This window comes from Neofelis nebulosa, chromosome 6, assembly GCF_028018385.1.
Source record: "Neofelis nebulosa isolate mNeoNeb1 chromosome 6, mNeoNeb1.pri, whole genome shotgun sequence".
Lineage (NCBI taxonomy): Eukaryota > Metazoa > Chordata > Mammalia > Carnivora > Felidae > Neofelis > Neofelis nebulosa.
Genome location: NC_080787.1, coordinates 40,667,660 through 40,681,874, shown reverse-complemented (window position 1 = coordinate 40,681,874; position 14,215 = coordinate 40,667,660). Strand labels below are relative to the sequence as shown.

Genomic DNA, 14,215 nt, shown 5'->3' with positions numbered 1-14,215 from the left:
GAGAGGAAGTCTCTTGGGAGAAAAATGGGACTCTGAAATAACAGCGTATTTGAAGGAAAATGTGAAAAGAAAGGCAATTAGAACCCCTAGGGAAAACAAAAAGTTGTATAAGAAAAGATGTATTGTATGTTCAGTACTTGATTCTGCATTGGCTGATATTTACACAGGCATAATAAAGTGTTGCTACTTACTATCACTGTTTAACTAAAAATAATTTTATAACTATATTGAGAAGACAAAAGAGGAGTGATAGAGGATAAGGTCAAAAAGCTAAATGCTCACTTATTGAAGCGGGAAGAAAATAATGTGCAAATTTGCTAACTCAAGAAATAGCACCCGAAGTATATTACTTAGAGATGTAGAAATAATACTATAAGGAATGACTAAAAGTTTAAAATGAGTGCCTTTCGTAGGACCCAGATTGTGATCTCCAGGTACCATTTTCCACTGGTAACATGGAAAGGCATGAGGGCTAACTAGAGAAATGGGTGATCCCAGACCTGGGGCAGGAAATGTACAAGATGAGCGTAAGGTACCCTCTAGTTCCAGAAAGCAAGGAAGCTTTCAAAAACTACTGGAGTCATATTAAAAATATAGAAGCCAGCCTGAAGGATTCCACTGAAAAAAGATGGAAAAACTTAACATCAAAAAGACATACAAATGACCAAGAGACACATGAAAAGATGCTCAACATCACTGATCATCAGGGAAGTACAAATCAAAACCACCATGAGATATCACCTCACACCTGTCAGGATGGCTAAAATCAAAAACACAAGAAACAAGGGGCGCCTGGGTGGCGCAGTCGGTTAAGCGTCCGACTTCAGCCAGGTCACGATCTCGCGGTCCGTGAGTTCGAGCCCCGCGTCAGGCTCTGGGCTGACGGCTCGGAGCCTGGAGCCTGTTTCCGATTCTGTGTCTCCCTCTCTCTCTGCCCCTCCCCCGTTCATGCTCTGTCTCTCTCTGTCCCAAAAATAAAAAAAAAACAAACAAAAACAAAAACAACACAAGAAACAAGTGTTGGTGAGAACATGGAGACAAAGGAACCCTCTTGCACCACTGGTGAAAATCCAAACAGTGGTGCAGCCACTGTGGAAAACAATATGGAGGTTCCTCAAAAAGTTAAAAATAGATCCAGTGATCACACTACTGGGTATTTACACAAAAAATACAAGAACAGTAATCTAAAGGGATACATGCATCCTATGCTTATTGCAGCATTATTTATAATAGCCAAATCATGGAAGCAACACAAGTACCCATCAATAGATAAATGGGTAAAGAAGATGTGGTATATATAAACAATGGAATATTACCCTCCATAAAAAAAGAATGAGATCTTGCCATTTACAACAACATGGATGGAAACAAAACAAATGATCAAATGAACAAATAGAACAAAACAGAAACAGACTCATAAATATAGAAACAAACTGGTGCTTTTGTTTTCTGGAGAGATGAGCAAAATAGGTGACAGGAATTATAATCACCAGTTATAAATCAGTCACAGAGATGTAAAGTATAGCATAATAGTCAATGATATTGTAATAATGTATGGTGACAGATGGTGACTGTGCTTATTATGGTGAGCACAGAGTAATGTATAGAATTGTCAAATCACTATGTTGTACACCTGAAACATTAACATAACATTGTATGTCAACTATACTTCAATAATTAAAAAAGAGAGGCACCTAATCATATTTGCTTCCTGAGAAACAGTGTATTGTGCCAGCGCTATTTAAATAATCCATCGTTTTCCCCACTGAACTAAAAATACTATCTTTAACACGTATTAATTTTTATTGTGATTTTTTTTCTCCTACATTCTTTATTTTGTCCCTCTAAATTATGTTTTTTTCTGTTAATGTCATATTAATTTGATTACAATGGGTTTCTGTATTTTCATTTTTTATTACCTATTCCTCATTATTAATTAATTTAAAATAATATAATTTAATACAATTTATGAAAAGAATTGTATGGGAATTCTAACTGGAAGTGTATTAAATTTATATAGTAATTTGTAAAAAAAAAATGATAGATTTTTTTACAGGAGATAAATATTCTTTATAAGAGAAAACCTAAAATAGGAGAACCCAGAAAGGTTGAAAAAAAAACAGAATAGAAAAAGATATATCTGGAAAATAATAACCGAACAAAGCCAGTGTAGCTACATTAATGTCAAATACAATAAACTTCAAGGATAAAAAGCTTAACAATGATGGAACGAATAGCCAGGAAGACACAATCATTTTAAATTTGCATGCTCCAAGAACAGGATGTAAAAATGGATCATTTAGTGTTGTCTCTGTTATAGCCAAGGTCCCAGTGCTGGGAACAAATGATTTTAAGGTCCTACATATTATGAAGAAGTGAATTCTTAAATGGTAGCAGGGGAGGCAACCATTAGCCCTTTGCCCATCTTGAGATTATAGAAAGGAAGCTTGATCATTGGTAGAGATCAGGTAGAAATAAGTGTAGCGTCCTTCAAAAGAACTACTCAGAGAACTTGACCCATGTCCTCTAGAATTTGGGGATGAAGGGGCTGACTCATGTCTAATTAGTCCTGAGGCAAGAGGCCAACTGGCTTATCCAAACCCCTAAAGGCATGAAGAGGTGTCCTGGAAAGAAGAAGCTGAATTTCCATAGCAACAGGGTCAAAGGACCCTGTATCCCATAGGCAGGATTGGAGCCCATGAGACAGAGGCACCCTTGGTTGTCTTGAAAAGGACACTAGCAAGGTGACCCAAACCAGCAGAGTAAGTGTAGCAGAAGCACATGGCAGGCAAGAAATAAGAGTCCAGTTCAAGATGTAAAGTGAGTACTTCTAGGAGAGATTGTGTTATGTGTGTTACGTGTTATGTGCCAGACCGTTAGAGTTCCTATTTTTGTAATTTTGAGCCAATGGAGAATAAATAGATACTCAAATAATTTCAGTATAATGTGATGCTGAGGTTAGGTTTTGTCCTATGGAGACTAGATGCCACTGCTGGTTGAAGGATTTAAGATCACGAGTTTCACAATCAGATTTTGTGGCAATGTGGAGAATGGATATCATGGAGCCAGATATAGAGAAGAGAGACCAGTCAGATCATAACATCAAGCACTAAACTCAAAATGAGCCTTAAGGGCCTGACCTAAGAAAGGGGTAGTAAGTATGGAGAAGAAGAAGCAATTAATTCAAGCAAACTTGGAGTAAAAGGCAAAAACTGGCCTGAAGACAATTGGCCTGAAGCCTGAAGACTGACTGGAGGTAGGAAATGGGAGTGTGAAAAGAACTCCAAAGGACTCCCAGATTTCTGTGAGTGGCTTAAAGGGCAAGGATGTGGTAGTTAAAACCAAGAGGTAGTCGATATTGCCCTGGGAGTAAACACAGAGGAACCCCAGGAAACCCCAGCATGAGGTTGAGGATATTAGTAAGATCCTATCTAGGGTGTGGCCATGGACTTGAGTTGTTGAAGCCTTGTAAGTCTTTGAATCTGAGGATTTCCAAAAAAGCAAGGATGTCTATATACTACTAAGAGATTTCCACATTTAGATTATAAATTCGCATTTTAGGTATATGAGCCAGTATTTCTATGATTAAAATATAACACATAAATGCATACCTCATTGAGTGTCAACATATCTTCTACTTTCGTGGCACCACTTTCAGGCAGGGAAATTAACACAGTTTTGGCTATCTCCTTTAGAACTGTATCAATATGCATTTCACACAAGTCGCTGATCTACCAAGAAGAAAAACATGGAGAGGAAAACTCTTCTTTCATCCAAGATTTACTTGAGTTATAAAATAATTTAGAGGGCTGTATCTTGAAACTTGGGGCCTGAGCCAAGATAATTTGGTGGAAATTGTAGGAGTACATTTACAAAGAAAGCTTGACGTGGAACTAAAGTTTTATAGAGCAGCAACATATGTCATAATCTGATATACGTTATCTCTTTTAATCCTTATTCTGGCCCATGACTCATTACTATCCAAGTTTTACAGCTAAAGAAACAAAGGCTCAGATAAGCAAAGTAACCTGGGAAGGAACGCAAAAGGCAGATCATTGTACCTAGATTTATCTGACTCTCAAGCCTCTGAGTTTTGTCTATTGACCCTGCTGTCATCAGAGAAAAGCACATCTAAGAAGGTATGCATGTTCTATGTAGAAAAGATGGCAGAAATCAATAGACAGTCTCCATTAGGTGAATGCCTCATCTAACTAACATTAGATGTATTAATATTTAAGCACTCCATTTTGCCATTTTCCACAGTCTACAATTATTCCATTTTCTAAACTACACTGTGGAGTTGAACTACCATTTTAACATATTGAAGGCAAGTAATTCAGAGACAAAAACAAGGCAACTCTGCATGAAAAGGCCCCAAAGCAGTTAGAGAAACATAGAGCATTATTTTTTTAACTCAATAGATGTCCCTTTAGTTAAGAGTCACATCCTTTAAATAGCTTTCATAGATAAGCAAACTATTATTTATAGCCTGAGTATTAATGTATGTAGTTTAAAAAAATGTATTTATCATACCTTCTTTAAAAGTTGATTGAACATATCCAAAACCGAGTCAACTTCTTGAAAGAAGCTCTCTAGTGTTAAAGATGACCATGTTAATATTGTGAGCCCTTGTCTCAACACAGATTCCACCTAGAAAAAGAAAAGAAAAAAAACATAGCGGCTTCCATGATTTACAACAACATTTGCATTTACTTAAAAAGGCTTTCTTTTTATTACCTGGAAATATTATAGGTTATATTTCCTTAATTTTATTTCTCTCCATTATACTTGGTAAAGGTGACTTTGTTTTTTAATCACCTTTGGCTGTCCATGAAGAATCATGGATTCTTAGAAAGTGCTCGTTATTTAGATTTAGTTGTTTTTCAAAGGCAACAAAACTTGTTGACAAGAAATCATTCTATAGGAGAAATAGAGCTATAATGTTGAACTAGAAAGATAGCGGATCTAGGCAAGAATAGATAAAATCCATAATCTGTGGAACGGGAATCTAATTTTAAACACCAGGGAAATCAATATAAAACCTTCGGCATTACCAACCTTTTTCATTCTCGGGGTCATCAGATTGACAAACACTGAAGGCACTTCCTGACATAAGTCATCATAATACTGCAGAAGACCCTGTTGAAAGTCAAAATGGTGTGTTTTACTTTAATTTATTTTAAAGCAAGTCATATTTTGATTCACACCAGGAAGGTGTCATTATACCTGTTTCCTCATGGTCCTGCCAAGATTAAGGCCGTTCACCTAAATTTATATTAATTTACCATACTTTTTCTTCACCTATAAATTACCTTAGCATCTCCTTTAAACAGCAAGTCAGGGCGCCTGGGTGGCGCAGTCGGTTAAGCGTCCGACTTCAGCCAGGTCACGATCTCGCGGTCCGCGAGTTCGAGCCCCGCGTCAGGCTCTGGGCTGATGGCTCGGAGCCTGGAGCCTGTTTCCGATTCTGTGTCTCCCTCTCTCTCTGCCCCTCCCCCGTTCATGCTCTGTCTCTCTCTGTCCCAAAAATAAATTAAAAATGTTGAAAAAAAAAATTAAAAAAAAAAAAAAAAAAAAAAAAAAAAACAGCAAGTCAGTGGAGCTTTCTAGAGTTGTATTTTTCATATTTACTAATTACCTTTCTCTATTTATGCTATTTTAAATAGCATGGATAATTATCTTTTCAAGATGTCTCTCATTATAAGTTTTTCCCCGTTCTGGAACACATGAAAGCATACTTATTATTGATGTCACACTTGTTTTCTTGAATCAAAATAAATGTATGCACAATCAGAATTAATAGGCTTATATATTTTCTTTTAGATATTTTTTAGAGATGAACCGTAATCATCAATTTTTGACCACTTCATAATTTATTGCAGGGTGTGATGGGAAATAAGGATTCCAATTAATCCTTCCCCAGATTAATAATATTAAGCTGTTTCAATGTTTACTTAATAGTTTCAAAGTTATCAACTCCTTTCCACCTTTTATATTCCCAGTATTCTGTTTTCACATCAGTATTTTAATACTATCAAGAAGAAACAAGGGAATATAACATGGTATGCTAACTATATTGAAATTTAAAATAAAATAAAATAAAATAAAATAAAATAAAATAAAATAAAGGAAAAGAATAAAGAGCCCAGAAATAAATCCCTGACATATGGCCAATTAATTTACAAAGAAGCAAGAATATACAAAGGAGCCAAAAATATACAATGAGGAAAGGACAGTCTCCTCAATAAATAGTATTGGGAAAACTAGACTGTCACATGCAAAAGAATGAAACTGGACACCTATCTTAAATACATACACACAAATCAACTCACAATGGATTAAAGACTTAAATTTTAGACCTGAAACGGTAAAACTCTAAAAAAGAAAACATGGGGTAAGCTCCTTGACAGCTGTCTTGACAGGCAGTGATTTTTGGATTTAACCAAAAGCATAAGCAACAAAAGCAAAAATAAACATGTGGCACTCCATCAAAGTAAAAAGCTTCTGCACAGCAAAGAAAACCATCAACAAAATGAAAAGGCAGCCTATGGCAACAAAAACAACAACAACAAAAATGCGAAAAACTAACAATCCAGTTAAAACACATGCAAAGGAACTGAATAGACATTTTTCCAAAGAAGAGACACAAAAGGACAATAGGTACATGAAAAGGTAGTCAATTATCACTAACCATCTGGGAAATGCAAATCGAAACCACAGTGAAATGGTACCTCACGCCTATTAGAATGGTTATTCTCAAAACAAACAAACAAACAAACACCCAAGAGATAACAAGTGTTGGCCAGGATATGGAGAAAAGGGAACACTTGTGCACTGTTGGTGTGGATGTAAATTGGTGCAGCCACTATGAAAAACAGTCTAGAGTTTCCTCAAAAAATTTTAAGATAAAAATACCATATGATATAGCAATTCCCACATCAGGGTCTCAAAGAGATATCTGGACTCCCATGTTATTTGCAATAGCCAAGATATGGGAACATCCATCAATAAATGGATGTGTAAAGAAAATATGGTATATATATGCAATGGACTATTACTCAGCCTTGAGAAAGAAAGATATCCTGCCATTTGGAACAACATGGATGGGCCTTGAAGGCATTATGCTAAATGAAATAAGGCAGACAAAGAAAGACAAACACTGTATGATGCCACTTATATGTGGAATCTAAAAAAGCCGAACTTGTAAAAATAACAGAAAAGTGATTGCCAGGGGCTGGGGGTGGTGAGGGAATACGAAGAGTTTGGTAAAAGGCAGCAATCGTTTAGCTAAAGATGAATAAGGACTGAGGATCTGATGATTAACATGGTGGCTATAATTGATAACACTACAGCATATAATCAAATTTTACGAAGAGAGTAGAACTTAAACATTCTCACCAAAAAAAGAAACAAATATACATAATATATATGCGCACGCGTGCATGCACGCACACACACACACACATATATATATGAGGTATGTGTATATATATATATGATGTGTATATATATATATATGAGGTATATATATATATAAGGTATATATATATATATATATATGAGGTATATATATAAGGTAATGAATGTGTTAATTAGATGACAGGAATACTTTCACAATGTATATGTGTATCAAGTCATCATGATGCACACTTTAAATATCTTACAATTTTATTTGTCAGCTGCACCTCAATAAAACTGAAGAAAAATGAACAATCAATGTAATAACAAATTTCCCCTCAATATCACATCAGCACAACTCCAGTGATGTATTTTTCTTTTACCAAAACAAAAAAACTCCCTCAAAAATAATTTAAAAATATAATCTATCTTACCTGCAAATGCAATTTATCTGCTTTCAATTTACTCTCCAGTTTTAGCAATCTCTTTGCCTCTTCTGGTACATCCAGCTTCATTTTTATCATGCACTTAGTTTCCCGAACAACTTCCAAAATTTTGGGATCAAAATTAACCAGCAACTTCCCTGTCTCTGGGTGTCGCACAAAAAGTGTGGCTTGTAAAGCTACAAATAAATGATTATTGGCATTAGTTTTTTTGGATTTATTTCCTGCTTCCAGCCATGTTTACATGCCTGTCTTCTCCACTGGGTACTGACCTCTTAATAGAACAATAGTTTTGGATATCCTAGGTGCTAAGGCATAGCATCTGACATGTGGTCAGTACTCAAAACTCAGATAAATGAATGCAGAGTGTCTGCAAAGCCATACAATCAGATCCAGAGAGATAAAAATGGACGAAGAACATATAGTCTTCGTGCTATGAACTGCAATACTTTTGTGAGTGGATCTAAGAAAGCTATAATGCAATGTAGTTTATTTTAATGGATTGCGATTTAACCCCTGTGAGAGAAATGGAAGGAGTACACGCTACAAAATATGACACACCTCATATGATGAACTCTTTCTCACAACCCCAAACTGCTTCTTTAAAGAGGCTTATCTGAACTAAGCCTCCATCTTGAATTTCTGGTAACTAAGTTCAGTATCAACAATCAATATTTATTAAACACCATGGCATTGTAAACTTCTAGGTTGTAGAGGAAGACTTTTTTAGGCTATGCCAAAACTACCACCTGAATATCATTCATATACATAGGAATTTTCAGGCATGCTTTTTATTATGAATTGAAATAAATAATCCCGGTCAGTGGTGAGTAGCCATAGCTTATTTGTTATCCTAACATGAAATATTTCTAGAGGCATAATAATAACACACTTTTAGACGGGTAGTGCTAGCTTAAATTACACCTTATATTAACAAACACTACTACCATGAGAATTCCCTATGTATCTTCCAAGCCTCACATTGCTTCATAGAATGTGGCTGCATTGAATTTCTAGTAAAATAAAATAGTCTGTATATCCCTTTGAAGTTAGTTGACTTTTATTCATCAATTAGTCTTGAGATGGTTCTTAATGCTGTTGGTTGCATGAGGATTTCAACTAAAAATTTTACTTAATTCGTTTGGAATCTTTTTTAAATTGGGCCAGAAATCATTGATCCTCCCAAGTAAATTCCAAAATAACCTTGGAACGTTCATCTAATGAAATCTATCTTCCTTAAGTCTGTACTGAGCTTTCTTGAAAGGACAAAATGGTCAGCGAGACCGCTAAGAATAATGACAGCCAGGAAGTCAGCTCCAGAACTGAGTGGCATTTCATTAAACTTTATAGAGCAACCATCTAAAAGAGGCCAACACCAGATCCCCAATTATTATTCTGAGTTCCTATATTGTTAAATATAGCCACATCAATACAACAAGAAGCTTTGCAGAACAATTTATTTCCACTTCACAATTTATTTCCATTTCATAGGAAAAGGCAGATTTAAATCCCAGCTTTGCCATTTCCTAGCTGTGTGATAATCTTGTGCAAGGGGCTTAATCTCTCAGTACCTCAGTTTCCTCTTCTATAAAATGAGGATAATTATAGTTCCTCATAGGGTCGCCATGAGGCTTAAAAGGAAGCTGCATATGTAAAGTGCTTTGACAAAGCCTGGCACATGGTAAGAACTATATAAGTGTCAGCTATCACTGTTATTTAAAGGTTACAAGGATGAAACAGACATAGAGAGTATCCTTCGAATGCGTAGGGGAGATAAGACAGATCCATAAAGCAGTAAGTGTCATGAGAAAGAACAGCAGATAAAGCATATAGAGGACTCTGGAGTAGGAAGATGTTATTTTCTGCTGGGGGAACAAGGAGCTTTATGGAACTGGTAAGTGGTGAACTTGTTTTTGAGCATGTGCCAATAAGAGGAAAAACCACCGGGAAAAAGAAAAGTAGAAAAGTGTATGGTATTATACAAGCAAAACAGAACATGCTCCATTCTTCAGTTAACAATTCTCTTCTGCCCTTTTCCAGAATGTGAATTTTAAGTTTCTCTTAAGGCTCCTTTGAGAGTGTTGCTCTTAGCTGCCTCTATGGACCCTGCCTCCATAGGGTCCTACTGTACTCATTACCCAGAAACAGTTGGCCTGATACGAGTGGCTTATTAAAAGCTAAACTGAGGGGCCAGGTGGGGAAGACAGCCTGCAGAGTTGGGGCCCCATCCTCCAGGACACAGGCATGAATGAATCAATAGCTTGTAATGGTGATGTGTCTTCAATAGCTAAAATATATGGGTCAGGAACCAAGAGGCAGGAAAAGAGCAGCCCCTCGTACCATCACTCCCAGGGACCCAACTGCAGGATTTGTGCTTCCTGTGCCTGCAATTCTGTATACCCTGCTGGGGTGGAGATCCTGGTATGGAAGGAGAGACCTTTCTATCAGGGACTACAGTCAGGGTTCCATCAAGGTTATGGATAAAGCTGAAGGCTAAGATGGGACAAAGCAGGAACCTGGACCGCCCGACAATTGAGCCCACACAGTAACAACACCCCAGATCATGCCCGCATGGACGGATGATGGCTTGAAATCAGCCCTCCTCTGCTTCACAGTGAATTCTGCCCAATGCCTTGGCACCTCTCAGAAGTACCTAGACATAGCCCTAATACTGTGAATCTACTGGAGCTCAAAGTGAAGTAAAATTCCATTATAGAAAAAGAAAGGAAAGAAGTGAGGGAGGAAAAAAGGAGGGAGGAAAGGAGAAGGAAGGAGAGGGAAGGAAGGAAGGAAGGAAGGAAGGAAGGAAGGAAGGAAGGAAGAAAGGAAGGGAGGGAAAGAGGGAGGGAGGGGGGAGGGATGGAAGGAAGGAAGGGAGGGAGGGAAAGAGGGAGAGGGGGGGAGGGAAGGAGGGAGGGAAGGAAGGGAAAGAGGGAGGGAGGGGGAGGGAAGGAAGGAATGGAAAGAGGGAAGGAAGGAAGGAAGGAAGGAAGGAAGGAAGGAAGGAAGGAAGGAAGGAAGGAAGGCCAGCAAAGTGCAATTCTTTCTCCCCTGATTGGGACTGAGATTTGAATCTACAACATGATAAAATTGAAGATGAAAACTTCCCTAAATCTATGGAGAACTATCTATGAAGAGTCTCGATATTTACTTTTAAATACTGTTTCTTAGTGGGAAGTCACAATCTAAGTATATCAACTTTAAGGTGAGAGCAACTGTTGCTTGTAAAATCAGAATATTATTTAGTAACTGTAAAGAGACAATTGTATTTTAAAAAGACATAATTGTATCGTTCCCAAAGCTAAATATGACCATCATAATGTAGCATTAAAGGGATGTAAAAATTCTCCAGAACCATGAATTCATTCAAAATCACCTAACACCCCCTCCTTAGTGTCACTGCATAGTCTTATACACACCATACTGTAACTGCGAGATCTCTCTGACCCAGGCTGTGTGATAGACCACCTCGAATTCCACCAGAACATAGGAAATTTTGTTATACTGACGAATGACAGCTTTACCTTCTGCACTTGACAAAATTTCTGAGTTTTTCTGTTTTTTTAAGGGGAAAAAAAGATTTATAATTAAAAGATTGTTGGTTGTTTCTGTATCCAAATCATAAAGCTGTTGGTACTTAAAATGTCATCAAATAATTATGTTAGCAACTTAGATTTTGCTTCAGAGTAAAATAGAGGTGAGGAAAGCCATACAAACCAAAGATGGAAGTAGAGAAACATTACCAGCAGAAAGGGAAAACTAGAAAAGGAAATAAAGGATTTAAGAAGAAAGAGAGGTCTATCTAGCCTTACAGCCAGCCAGGCTGAGAGCATCTGCTTTCAATTCTCTATTCCCTTTCCAATTTTCTGGACAAGATACAATGGACTGATTTTCCTTGAGCTGTGAATATCAGGGAAAATCCCCAAATTCCACACCAAAAAAAAAAGTAACTATATCAAAGAACAAAAACCAAATTTCTTTACATAAAAACTGAAAGCCTTATTTTTTGACTCACAGATGTCAAAAACACAGCAATCTCACTGCAGAGTCAATCAGCAATGGAGTCCCCTTCCTGGCCTCTTCTCTAAGGCCAGCGTTTTAATATTTTTACAAATAGTGAGAACAGTAAAATAAATGATAGCAGTCAAACAGAAACAATAAAAATTTAATACCCAAGAATGCTTAAATACTAAAATTACTGCAAGACTATTTTTGGTAGTTATTTCCTTCTGTATTTAGGCATAAGATGCCACCCGAAGCAAGGCCACTCTGCGTTGTTACTCTGTCTCTTTACAAAAACAAACCAAACCACACAAAAAACAAAGACAAGACAAACTGGCAATTTCAAAATGACAACATGGCCTAAGAGTATCCTGGGATTTTTCAGAAATCTAATAATCTTAAGGACACAGAGAATGCATATACTCCATTATACTTTGCTCCAGATCTCAATTCTTTATTCAGGAATAGTGTCTCTGGGCACCTGGGTGGCTCAGTCGGTTAAGCATCTGACTTCAGCTCAGGTCATGATCTAGAGGTTCGTGGGTTTGAGTCCCACATCAGGCTCTGTACTGACACTTCAGAGCCTGGAGCCTGCTTCGAAATCGTGTGCCTCTCTCTCTCTTTCTCTCTCTCTCTCTCTCTCTCTGCTCCTCCCCCACTCACGCTCTGTGTGTGTGTGTGTGTCTCTCTCTCTCTCTCTCAAAAATAAACATTAAGGGGCGCCTGGGTGGCGCAGTCGGTTAAGCGTCCGACTTCAGCCAGGTCACGATCTCACGGTCCGTGAGTTCGAGCCCCGCGTCAGGCTCTGGGCTGATGGCTCAGAGCCTGGAGCCTGTTTCCGATTCTGTGTCTCCCTCTCTCTCTGCCCCTTCCCCGTTCATGCTCTGTCTCTCTCTGTCCCAAAAATAAATAAAAAACGTTGAAAAAATAAAAATAAAAATAAAAATAAAAAAATAAACATTAAAAAAAATTTTTAAAAAGGAATATACTAAGACTGTCTTCACTTCCACTTATATATGTCAGTGACATATCTGTCCACACAGAGAAGTAAGCTTCAGGATTATGCTTGTACTTTTATTATTTTCAAAACAATGACTCTTTAAAAGCCTTGATAAAGTATCTTTTATTACTAAAAGCCATAAAGTTATAAGATTCTCCCCCTTAGAGATTAACTGCAATTAAGTGAGCTTATCTACTAAACATGAAGGAATTGGCTTGGTCACCCTCAGGCATATTTATAAACTAAATTTTTTTTGCCAGTGAAAGAATTAGTTAGCTCTCACTACTTTATTGGACACAAACGTTATCGGATAAAATATACATCTTCTATTAAAACTACTGTAATCCTCATACTATAAATGGAATTATTGGCTTACGAAGAAATAGTTGATGGGCTCACTTATCCGGCGATAGAGCTGCCTCACCCAAAGTATTTTGCCTGCTATAGGGGGCATGTTGCGAGCAAGAGGCGGGTCATCTTTTTGAGAATGATAAAGCTGGAATTAAGGATACGGTGTTGATGTTTAAAATTCAATACAATGGAAAAGGCAAAAGATATTCAATACATTTGCACTCACATGTTTTATGTATAGGAGCTAGTCAATAAATATGTAAATGCACTTTAGAGATCATCTGTGGCTCAGAAACTACGATGTCTCCAATATATGACATTTAATTCTCTCTAAACCGTTATTTCCCATTACATGTATATTTTTTTCTGTATTTTATCCCAAATTTTAAGGAGATATTCAAATAAGGGAGCAATAAGCTACATTATATCTGTCACAATATTCTCCAGAGCCCATATTTCTCTACACAGAAATATTAACTTAAATGGGCTTTCCAACACACACATAAATGCTGTTACAAAAACAAACAAACAAACAAACAAACCCTGTTCTTAAGAGCATAGGGATGTAAATCTGGCTGCCCAGTGACATACACTGTCAACACCTTCCCACATTTGGAGGGGCACATCAGAGGTACTTAGCAGTGAAAGGGTCATTTTGAAAAGCTTGGCACCAGATAATAAGGGCAATACTTTCAGAATACTTTTTTTTTTGTACTAAAGTACCACTCTGTTTATAAACATGACCCTTGCCTTCTTTGTAGCTTCAAGTTCAGCCACGTAATACTGAAGAATACGCTCGATGGTATGGTTTATTTCTAACTGAAGACAGGGGATGTTCAGCTTCTGGAATCTGAAAGTGAGTGAGGGTGAATAATTAAAAAGTCAATGAGAAACATACTTAAGAATTGCTGCCATCTTAAAAATCCATTCATTCACTCATTTGACAAATACTCATGCCAGACCTCATGCACATGAGGATGCGGTGAGGAACAAGACAGGTGTGGAGCCAGCCCTCTTGGAG

The 14,215-nt window shown here is 37.2% G+C and overlaps 1 protein-coding gene across 3 annotated transcripts in view; it reads right to left on the bottom strand.

The window, feature by feature from the left end:
• Positions 1 to 14,215, bottom strand: part of DNAH8 (dynein axonemal heavy chain 8) — a 335,701-nt gene that overhangs the window by 252,281 nt on the left and 69,205 nt on the right. For all 3 annotated transcript variants that reach the window (XM_058733804.1, XM_058733802.1, XM_058733803.1), the window contains exons 16-22: positions 13,945 to 14,044; positions 13,220 to 13,339; positions 11,261 to 11,396; positions 7,833 to 8,020; positions 5,059 to 5,139; positions 4,534 to 4,650; positions 3,612 to 3,731 (exon numbers count right to left, since the gene is read on the bottom strand). In XM_058733804.1, the coding sequence (XP_058589787.1) occupies positions 3,612 to 3,731; positions 4,534 to 4,650; positions 5,059 to 5,139; positions 7,833 to 8,020; positions 11,261 to 11,396; positions 13,220 to 13,339; positions 13,945 to 14,044 (862 nt within the window). The remainder of the gene's footprint in view (positions 1 to 3,611; positions 3,732 to 4,533; positions 4,651 to 5,058; positions 5,140 to 7,832; positions 8,021 to 11,260; positions 11,397 to 13,219; positions 13,340 to 13,944; positions 14,045 to 14,215) is intronic.